Below are 11345 nucleotides of genomic sequence, written 5' to 3'. Positions count from 1 at the left end.
CGGCAGGTCTGGGTGGGTGTCTGGGTGGGTGTCTGTGTGTGTGTCTGGGTGTGTGTCTGTGTGTGTGTGTCTGTGTGTGTGTGTGTCTGTGTGTGGTGTGTGTGTCTGTGTGTGTGTGTGTGTGTCTGGGTGTGTGTGTGTCTGTGTGTGTGTGTGTCTCTGGGTGTGTGTGTCTCTGGGTGTGTGTCTGTGTGTCTGGGTGGGTGTCTGTGTGTGTGTGTGTCTGTGTGTGTGTGTCTGTGTGTGTGTGTGTCTGTGTGTGTGTGTGTGTGTGTGTGTCTGGGTGTCTGTGTGTGTGTGTGTGTCTGGGTGTGTGTGTGTGTGTGTGTGTCTGGGTGTGTGTCTGTGTGTGTGTGTGTCTGGGTTGTGTGTGTGTGTGTGTCTGTGTGTGTGTGTGTCTGTGTGTGTGTGTCTGGGTGTGTCTGTGTGTGTGTGTGTGTCTGGGTGTGTGTCTGTGTGTGTGTGTCTGGTGTGTGTGTGTCTGTGTGTGTGTGTGTGTCTGTGTGTGTGTGTCTGTGTGTGTGTGTGTGTGTCTGTGTGTGTGTGTCTGTGTGTGTGTGTGTGTGTCTGGGTGTGTGTGTGTCTGTGTGTCTAGGTGTGTGTCTGGGTGTGTGTGTCTGGGTGTGTGTCTGTGTGTCTGTGTCTGTCTGGGTGTGTGTCTGGGTGTGTGTCTGGGTGTGTGTCTGTGTGTGTGGGTGTGTGTCTGGGTGTGTGTCTGGGTGTGTGTGTGTGTCTGGGTGTGTGTCTGGGTGTGTCTGGGTGTGTGTGTGTGTCTGTGTGTCTGTGTGTGTGTCTGTGTGTGTGTCTGTGTGTGGGTGTGTGTCTGGGTGTGTGTGTGTGTGTGTCTGGGTGTGTGTCTGTGTGTGTGTCTGTGTGTGGGTGTGTGTCTGGGTGTGTGTCTGTCTGTGTCTGTGTGTCTGGGTGTGTGTCTGTGTGTGTGTGTGTGTGTGTCTGTGTGTCTGTGTGTGTGTGTCTGTGTGTGTGGGTGTGTGTCTGGGTGTGTGTCTGTGTGTGGGTGTGTGTCTGGGTGTGTGTCTGTGTGTCTGTGTGTGTGTGTGTCTGTCTGTGTGTGTGTGTGTCTGTGTCTGTGTGTCTGTGTGTGTGTCTGTGTGTCTGTGTGTGGGTGTGTGTCTGTGTGTGTCTGGGTGTGTGTCTGTGTGTGTGTCTGTGTGTCTGTCTGTGTCTGGGTGTGTGTCTGTGTGTGTGTCTGTGTGTGTGTCTGTCTGTGTGTCTGTGTGTGGGTGTGTATCTGGGTGTGTGTCTGTGTGTGTGTGTGTCTGTGTGTCTGTCTGTGTGTGTCTGTGTGTCTGTGTCTGGGTGTGTGTCTGGGTGTGTGTCTGTGTGTCTGTGTGGGTGTGTGTCTGGGTGTGTGTCAGTGTGTTTGTCTGTGTGTCTGTGTGTGTGTGTCTGTGTGTGTCTGTGTGTCTGTCTGTGTGTGTCTGTGTGTGTGTGTGTGTCTGTGTGTGTGTGTGTCTGTCTGTCTGTGTGTCTGTGTGTGTCTGTGTGGGTGTGTGTCTGTGTGTGTGTCTGTGTGGGTGTGTGTCTGGGTGTGTGTCTGTCTGTGTGTGTGTGTGTCTGTGTGTGTGTGTCTGTCTGTCTGTGTGTGTGTCTGTGGGTGTGTGTCTGGGTGTGTGTCTGGGCTGCTCCTGGCTGGTGGGAGTGGAGTGACCCGCTGGAGGTGTGTGTCTCCCTGTCGGTAATGTTTGATGTCACTTTGCCGTACCTCCGCCGGTTGCTGGGTAGCGTTTCTCAGCGACCAGACGCCACGCAGACTCGGCGGTGTCCTGTCACACAGCCGCACGTAGTCGGCCCCGTCACCATCTTCACCGCCACCATTCCACCCGCACACACCCACCGCCCGGACCTCCCTACCGCACTGTGCGCGTTGTCTCTCTGAGGTCCTCTCGCATTGCAATTGCACTCAGCATTGCTTCAGTCGCTTTAGCGAATGCCACACAGTGGTGACACTTCTCTGCGCCGCAGAGAAACGGCCCCATCGCTATCCCGGTTTGGCTCAGTTTAGCCTCGAGGTTGGAAGGGTGTGGGTTCGTGGCCAATTTNGGGGGTTTGAGCTCACAATCCGAGCTGACACTCCGCCCCGAGCGTTGGGCACGAGCTGCGATGCTGGAGGCGCTGTCCCGAGTCCGAGGTGTGAGACACAGATGTTCAGGAGATGTGAGAGATCCTACAATCCCTCTGAAAACCAAAACAACAACAACAACAACAAGATTCCATTTATAAAGCGCCTTTCAGGTCAGGAGGACGTCCCGAGGCGCTGAGAGACGGCCCATCGCTATCCCGGGAATGCGTTGTTGTTGGTGTCCTGGCCAACTCTCCTCCAGACTGGTACCCATGTCATGGCTGTCTGTGGGCCACGGTGGTGTGCACATTGGCCGCTGCGTTTGCACAGACCGCACATGGGCATTTGAAGCTCTTTTTGGAACTGTAGATGTTATCTCAAATATTATTTTGCTGTGAGAAATTCAAAGACAACCGAGGGGAGAGAAGTGGGGAGCACTTGACTGCATTGGAGTGTCAGGCCAATCCTTGTGCTAATATTGGGGAATTAAATTACAACCTTCCTGAAGCACAGCGGAGAGTGCTTCTCAATTAGCTAAATTCGACATCTAAAACGGAATAAAAGGTACCAACAGAACTCTAGTAATTGATCAATTCATTTCCCAGCCTCAGTGAGTTCAGAAATTCACACGGTTTTAGCCCAGAGAACCATTTTGATTTAAAATGTCATTTTGCATGAAATTATGGACAATTCGTAAACTCTGTTTTACTTTGGGAGCCATTTTCTGTAGTTCACAACAAGAATTCCTAATTGATAAATTACTGTATTTTCTTTGGATTTTGATTACAATACCAAGGGAACCTATAATTCCCTCTAATTCCCTATAATTCTCCATGTGAAGCTTAATAAGCATGTATTGTAAATCCCTTATCAAAGTTGGAAAGCATATGTTGCCTACCACACTTTAAAAACTGTGTAATCTGCTCACCTTTGGCATATTGTGTCCGACAAAACAAAACAGAGGTTTATCGATTAATCTGTGTGAGCGACTGGGCTGATTATACTGAATTACTTACTACATAAAAAATCTTTCCAATTCTGTTGTAGAATATAATTTATGGTTGCAATAAATTTGCAGCTTTTGTTTGGCTCAAAATCAACCATTTATATCCTGTGCCAGCTTGGTTCTGTTGGTGGCACTCTCACCTTTATGTCAGACTCAACCTCACGTTGAGACTTAAAAGCTCATAGCTGGAACTGCCAAATTTTGGATGAGATGCTAAACTACGGTCCTGTATACTTTTTTTGGTGGATGATAAAGATCGCATGGAATTATTTGGATTATGTGAATTATGTGGAGTCCTGTAGCTCAGTGGTTAGAGCACTCGCTTTGCAAGCGAACCTGAGTTCAATTCCAGGCAGAGGGCGAAACCTTGGGCAAGTTTCCTTACTCCACACAGAGCCTAATAATAATCCCTCCCCCCCAAAAAATAAAAAAATTGGTCATTTTCAATCTACGACTGTTTGTGGGACATTGCTGTGCGCAATTGGCTGCCGCGTTCGCCCACAAATATACAGTCAATTCACTTTACAGTGTGTTCTGTGAAGCGCTTTGGGACGTCCTCCCAACGTGAAAAGCGCTATATCAAATGCAAGGATTATTATTATTATTTGAAAAGAGAAGGGAGCAGCAGCCATTGTACATGAATGCCCCATACATTCACCTGCAATAGCTGGAGAAGCAATACAGGATACCCTGTTATAATGTGGTGCTTCAGATTCCCTCACCCCATCACCAAAAAAATATATACACTTCATTATAATGACTCTGTAAAACAAAATGGCCTTTATTCTGCTTCCATGTTATTACTGATGTCACTACAGGGAACTACAAAAGATTCAGGATAAATGGGTTCTTGTGATGTGATTAATAATGCGGTTGCCCTTGTTTTACTGCATGGTTGGAAAGTGAAACTTTAAATGATTGTTTTAAATTTTTTTGAAGCTATTGATTTGTACTCTGTGGAATTAATGAGTGGAATGCACAATGAGTTTAACCCTTTCATTTCATCTGTGTAAACATATAAAGAACAGTAAATGGAGTTTGATGCATTTCAGTCACTCACAGATAATAATAATAGTCTTTGCGTTTGATAAAGTGCCTTATCACGTTTTCAACATGTCTCAAAGCGCTTCACAGAATATACTGTAAAGTGAATTGACTGTATACTTTGTGGGCAAAACACAGCAGCCAATTGTACACAGCAGTGTCCCACAAACAGTCATGGATTAAAGTGACCAANTTTTTTTTAAGGAATTATTACCCCCGGAAAAGCGACCCGGCAATTGACTAACAACCAGGTTCCTACTTACTGCTAGGTAAACAGAGGCGTGTGGAGTTAGGAAACTTGCCCAACATTTCGTCCTGCCGGGAATCAAACCCAGGTCTCTCGTTTGTGAGGCGAGCGTTACACTGAGCTACAGGACTCCACTGTATGACACAGCTAGATAGAAAATGTGTGAATGCGCAACCATCAACGAACATAGTTTATGTTAGCGTTAAATAAGAAACACCACAGATGTTGCCTTTTTGTATAATAATAACCTTGCATTTAATATATCACCATATCATGTCAAAACACTTCACAGAACATACACTTCAGAAAGTGAATTGACTGTATATTTTCTGGCCTGATATAGGAATAGAAGGGAGCATATTCATTTGAGAAAATTTGCTGATGGGATAAGGGTAAGTTCTTAAAAGGACAGATAGATTAAACAAGTGGACAGAATAATTGTAGACGGAGATTCACATAGTAAAGTGCACTTTGGTCATTGGAATAAGGTAAAGGAATCCTTTCTAAATGGCGAAGAAATAAGAAGATAGAATCATGGACCATAACAGCACAGAAACAGATTATATTTCCCCCCACATGAACCACCTCAGCTAATTGCACTCTCTTGTTCATTTCTCCCTCACTCTTTAATACACTGGTTCTTCAATTTTCTTATTCCCTCTGGAAAGAATTTACAGACTCTGTATCAACAATGGTTTATAATAGAGAATTCTAAATTCCAACCACCCCCCGAGTAAAGATGCGGTCAACTTCCACATCTATGTGAATGACACCCGATTCTACCTTTCTGCCTTCACCCTCAACTCCAGGACTACTGCTGTCCTGACAGACTGTCTGTCAGACATCAATTCCTGGATGAGGGCAAATTTCCTACAGTTGAATGTGAACAAGACTGAGGCCCTCCTGATTGGCTCGCGCCAGCGCCTCTGCACCTCAGACTCACCAGCCAGTCAGGAACCCAGGTGTCCTGTTCGACCCTCAACTGTCTTTTCTTCCCCACATCCAAACCATGAACCGCTCTGCCTTCCCTCACCTTCGTAACATCACCCGACTTTGCCACTACCTCACCCCTCAAGCCGCTGAAACTCTTGTTCATGCCTTCATCACTTCCGGGCTCGACTATGTAAACGCTCTGCTTGTCGGCCTTCCCAACTCCTCCCTCCACAGGCTGCAGATAATCCAGAACTCTGCAGCCCGTGTCCTCTCCCGCACCAAACTCCATGACCCCATTTCTCCATTCTCACCCGACTCCATTGGCTCCCTAACCTTCAGAGGATTCAGGTCAAGATCCTGGTCCTCACCTACAAAGCACTCCATGGCCTCACCCCACCCTACCTCTGCGACCTCCTAACCCCCTACCAACCCGTCCGCTCCCTCCACTCAGCCGGCTCTGACCTGCTCCACATCCCCCGACCCACCATTGGTGGGAGAGCCTTCAGCCACTCTGCCCCCAACCTCTGGAATTCCATCCTCCAGTCACTCCGCCTCACCCCCTCCTTAGCCTCCTTCAAGTCCTGCCTCAACATCTTCCTCTTCGACCGTGCCATCGGCCACCCACCTTCCCTCCCTTCTCCCCCCCACCCCCCGACCCCAGCTCGGGTCTGAAAGGCTGTACACTGTCCAGCGCCTTGGGACATCCTCCCGACATGAAGGGCGCGAGGCGGGGGAGTGGGACTGATTTGAAGAGAGGGGGGGAGGAGGAGGGGGGTGTCGCGTGACCGCTAGGTGGCGCAGGCGCAGTGCAGGAGCAGCGCGAGGCCGCCAGGTGGCGCAGGCGCAGCGCGCGGGGGGGCAGCGCGAGGTCGGCGCAGGCGCAGTGCGGGGGGCGGCGCGAGGCCGCGGGGTGGCGCAGGCGCAGTGGGAGGCGGCGGTGCGGCTGATGGCGGGGGGGGGGAGCGGGAGCGGGAGGGGGGGAGCGCGCGCGCGCGGCGCTGCACGAGAGCGGGGCGGGAGGGCAGAGCGGAGCCGCCGCGGCTGCTGCAGTCACAGCGCGATGCCGCTTCTCACCTAAGTCTGTGGCACCTCAGCGGCGGTGTCGGCGGCCGCGGAGGAGAAGGATTTATTATCCCGGCGGTCAGAACATCCCCCCCCACCCCCCCCTCCCCAACTCACCCCTCACACCCCCCTCACAGACCTATCGATCACTGACTGACATGTTCGTGCGCTCGATCTCCGGCACAGGATGAAGAAGCAATTCAATCGGATGCGACAGCTCGCCAACCAGACGGTGGGGAGGTAAGGGCGGGCGAGTCACTGCCGCCGCCCGCGGGGTCCTGTCCTGTACCGACCCCCCGCGAGCAGGAGAGCAGCAGTTGGGTGCAGCTTAGCGCAGCAATGCAGGGGGTTTGGGTGTGTGAGGGGGGGCTGGTGAAGGGGGGGGCTGGTGAGGGGGGGGGAGGTGGGGCGGGGGTGAGGGGGGCTGGTGAGGGGGTGAGGGGGGCTGGTGAGGGGGAGGTGGGGCGGGGGGTGAGGGGGGCTGGTGAGGGGGGGCTGGTAAGGGGGTGAGGGGGAGCTGGTGAGGGGGGGCTGGTGAGGGGGTGATGGGGGAGAGGGGGAGGGGGTGAGGGGGAGGCGAACGAATCTCACTTCAAACCACCTGGATGGAATGTGCAAGGTGGGGGGGACGCAGCAAGAGGAGGGTCAGTGGGGGGGTTCTCGGGGAGGGAGGGAAGGCGAGGAACTAAATGCCCATCAAACTAACGCAAGTGGTTCAAATTGACCGTCGATTGATCGGTTTCAATGTGGGGGGGGAGAGAAAATCATATTTCTTGCCCCCCCCCCCCCACACACACACACACACTCCTGCTCGTATGCGTCATTGTTTATGCGGAGGGTGGGAATTGCCCCCAAAGATGACTGTTCGCTGTATATAGATTATGTCTGTGTTAAAAAATTACTGAGTGAGACGTGACATCTCAGGAAGTGTCAAAGAGAGTCAGTCCCGTGTGTGTAGCGAAGGATTTAAAGAGCCGCGGCGTGTGGTACTGCGGTGCTGAGAGTGAGGAGGAGGCGCCGTGCAGTGGAGCGAGCGTCTGTCTGTCTGTCTGTCTCTCTCTCTGTTTGTGTCTCTGTCTCTCTCTCTGTCTGTCTCTCTCTCTGTTTGTGTCTCTGTCTCTCTCTCTGTTTGCGTCTCTTGTCTCTCTCTGTCTGTCTGCCTGTCTCTCTCTGTCTGTCTGTCTGTCTGTCTCTCTCTGTCTGTCTGTCTGTCTGTCTGTCTGCCTGTGTTCCTGTCTGTCTGTTTACTGCACCCTTTGACATGGCAAAGTAAAGCCATTCCGTCCCGGGTTCCCCATTTGTCCTTCTGTGGCTCTGTAGCTATTGCATTTACTGGAATTGTTCAAGAGACAGCGACCTTGTCTGCTCTGTGTACATTGCCTTTCCCAGACGGTGGCATATCACTTATATCACTTGAGGATGTACACCGCGCGCTATAGAATCTACCGACATAACAGTAATAACGGGGGGTGCAGGTGTGGGGATGTGCTGCAGTTTTTCTTTTGTACATTTGACCTGGTTTGGTGTTTTGTTTTCTCTCCCTAACCTTTTTGTGGGTTAAACCCCCGCGAGTGTGTTTTACGTTGATGTGCTCCTTTTGCGGTTGCATTGCAGCATTGACAGTAATTCATTTCACTAGTTCAGCGCTGTGTACTGTCAGCAATTGTTGTGAGGTCAGAGTATTTGCTGCTTTCCCCCTGAGCTGACTGTGCAAGCTCCAGCTCAGCGTTTTACCCAGTCTGTAAATCAATTAGATTATTGTCTGTGTGTATTTGTGAAGGGGTGGGGGGGAGGGGAGCGGGGTGATCTTATTTTTCAACATCTTGTTCTTGCAAAGATACTGCAAATGGAGATTGGTGAGCTGATAGAGGTCGAGACATGGTCCTTCATTGGTAAATGTATCGGCACATTATAATTGTATCTCTCCCATCTGTGCTGGTCTTAGGGGACCAGGTATTTTTGGAACCTATTGCTCCATCATTTTAGAAACCGCTTCCAGTATCATGTTTTTTTAAAAAATCAATTTAATATGGAAGGTTGAACTTGAAATTCAAAGACCCGTAACTGGAATGGCAATTTGGACTATTTTTTCCGAGAATCTTCATGTTTTTTAAAAAAATCTTCCAATTTATGATGTGGATCAATACGTTAATAATTCTAAAATGGGAATTTAAGTAGCAGCTAATCGTGCTTAAACATGTGTTAGATGCTGTCATACTATATGGCTGGTCTCATCTATTCTTGGGTTAATCTTTGTCACCTCCACCTGCACACCCATCATGTTTACCCCATATAACCATCCCCACTCCACTTCATCCAGCCTATCACTCCATCCAACCTGCTCCCCAGACACCCACTTAACCCATCCGCATCCAAACACTTCCACCCTACCATCCCCGTGCAGCCCTGTGTATGACCAGGGATATCCTAGGCCTTTTTACAGAGGACAGGTTTGAAATACAGATTTATTTAGGTACTAAATTGAAATCCATCCTCCTCTGATTAAGTATTGCCCCTTGTGAAACAACTGCTTGAAAGGCCAACTGTCTGGAAGAAAGGATTGTCTGCACGTGATCCCATGATTCAGCATCATGCTGAAGGAATGGATGTAAACAGAATTTAGCAAAAGTAACCAAAGTCAACTGTGAAAAATAGAGAGATACACTCACTCACGGCATGCGGAATCCACTTGCACAGAGTTCACAGTCCAGATTAACACTAGTACAGTGCTGGAGGAACTTGACGTTGTCTGCCAACTTTCAGATGACATTAAAACCACCTGCACTTACGTGGAGGTGAAATTCGAATTGGAGTTTATCCCCATGTCCTTGTCAACAGTCCTGAAGATGAATGGGGCATTTACCTCATAGCTGTGTGGGAGGCCATTCTGTGTCTACAAAAGAAGACACTGTGCTTGACAGTAATTACTGTGAATTACCTTTGAGAGGATTCATTTTGATATAAAAAGCTTATATTCTGTTGGTTCATGTGTACTTCGCCTTTCTTGGCAAGAGCAGGTGCCTGCTGGAAGTCAGGATCCCTCCACACTGATTGCATGTCGTGCTATGCTGCCCCCAGGCAACATTGTGGTTTCTCTCAACAACAACAACTTTCATTTATATAGAGCCCTTACGCAGGATGGCATGCCAAACCACTTAAAGCCACCAATTTGATTCCTTTGACATGGTTTGATGTGCAACATCTATCAGAGGTGTGAATATACCAGTTGTATCCACCCAACCTCTCATCCTTTGGAGGTTAATGAAATAAGTACAGTGTAGAGTGTTGGAATGGGTTAGGATCTCAAATAGGATTATAGCCGAGTGTCACTCTGTTTGCAACCAACGTCTGAAAATACACACTTTACAACAGGAATTATTGGCTAGCAATCTGGAGCAAGACTCCTCGTGATAATTGTACTGAGACTTTGTGCATGGTGATAGCAAATGAACCACTAGAGTGTTGAAGAGAAGAGCTCTAGGTGCATTTTCCGGTGAGCTGTGGAGGGAGGTCCATGATTTGATTCCCCTTGAGGTACGAGAGAAGTCCACAGTTATCAAGCTATTGGACAGTTTGAGAGTTGACGGCAGCTTCTCTGTGGGTGGTGGATTAGAGGGGGATCAGCTCTCCTGGGGATAGGATGAATGTGAGGAAATGTCCAGAGAGGGAAGGTGGCAGGCAGTGAGACTAAAGAGGCAGCAGATCACCCGCATATGACTGCAGTAACCGGATTAAACAGGGAAAAAACAGTTTTATTTCTCTACTTTATATCATTTGTATTTGGAAAGTGTTTGATGGCTTCAATTTGGGTGATAGCTGGATCTGTGTTGTGCTGCTCTGATGCTTCGCAATTCAGTGAAAATTGTTATTAAACATAGCTGCAATTTTCCCAACAGAAGCAACCCTAGGTAACAATTAGCACTGGAGAGAATAGCAATTATTGTTCCAGACTGAAATAGTCCACCCCATTGTCATTCTTGGAAAGTGAGCATATTTAGGGACATGGTGAAATGGGATTAAAAGATCTGCTATCATTTAATCAACTTATGGGACAGACTTGACGAGCTGAATGTCCTTCTCTTCCTATGTTCCATCATTAACTTGTTTTTAAGTTGATTGTAAATACTGTTTCTGTTTTTAATCAAGAAAATGGATGTGAATTGTAAATCTGAACACAAATTCCATTCATATGCCAGCAATGTTGTGCGTATGGTGTCAGCGATAATGACATTGTGCAGTATGGTGTCAGAGATAACAATGATGTATGGTGTCAGAGATTTGAGTGGAATTGCTCATGTTAGTTATTTTATCTAGAAAATATTTAATGGAGGTTTGGGTTAATGAAGGACTGAAATATTGTTACAATAATGTATTCTCAGAATTTGTCTCAGTAACTGAACCTGGAGTGACAATAGCAATATGTACTTACACAGAGCTTTATAAATGCCTCAAAAGTCCTGTCCTAAAACCACAGGGATCATCACAGCATAGAAGGAGTGGTAAGCAGAAGGTTATGTTGTAAATGGGCTGAATGTTTGTGATGAACTATTCCACCCTGGTTTCTTTTTAATTTAAAAGCAGCACAAATGGAGCCCTGTAGCTCAGTGGTTAGAGCACTCGCTTTGCAAGTTTCCTTACTCCACACAGAGCCTAATAATAATCCCTCCAAAACCAAAAACAATAATAAATTGGTCATTTTCAATCTACGACTGTTTGTGGGACATTGCTGTGCGCAATTGGCTGCTGCGTTCGCCCACAAATATACAGTCAATTCACTTTACAGTGTGTTCTGTGAAGCGCTTTGGGACGTCCTCCCGACGTGAAAAGCGCTATATCAAATGCAAGGATTATTATTATTAAATGTGCAAGAGGAGGAAGCATTAATGTGTGAGTGAATTCTCGGGGCTGCTCAGCTGTCACAGCAACAATATGATGTGTTTACTTTTCATTTGTCACATGGCCCTGTCAGTGTA

General features: G+C 48.1%; 1 protein-coding gene across 5 annotated transcripts in view; it reads left to right on the top strand.

Annotated features, from left to right (window-relative positions):
• Nucleotides 1–6387: 6387 nt before the first annotated feature.
• Nucleotides 6388–11345, top strand: part of arhgap44a (Rho GTPase activating protein 44a) — a 93484-nt gene continuing 88526 nt past the window's right edge. For 3 of the 5 annotated variants that reach the window (XM_042342541.1, XM_042342540.1, XM_042342542.1), the window contains exon 1: nucleotides 6388–6612. In XM_042342541.1, the coding sequence (XP_042198475.1) occupies nucleotides 6560–6612 (53 nt within the window). In that variant the 5' untranslated portion in view covers nucleotides 6388–6559. The remainder of the gene's footprint in view (nucleotides 6613–11345) is intronic. The other 2 variants (XM_042342543.1, XM_042342544.1) reach the window with 2 other exon arrangements.

This window comes from Callorhinchus milii, unplaced genomic scaffold (assembly GCF_018977255.1).
Source record: "Callorhinchus milii isolate IMCB2004 unplaced genomic scaffold, IMCB_Cmil_1.0 Scaffold20, whole genome shotgun sequence".
In the NCBI taxonomy this organism is placed as follows: domain Eukaryota; kingdom Metazoa; phylum Chordata; class Chondrichthyes; order Chimaeriformes; family Callorhinchidae; genus Callorhinchus; species Callorhinchus milii.
The sequence above is the reverse complement of the archived record's forward strand: the minus strand, read 5'-3'. Positions and strand labels throughout refer to the sequence as shown.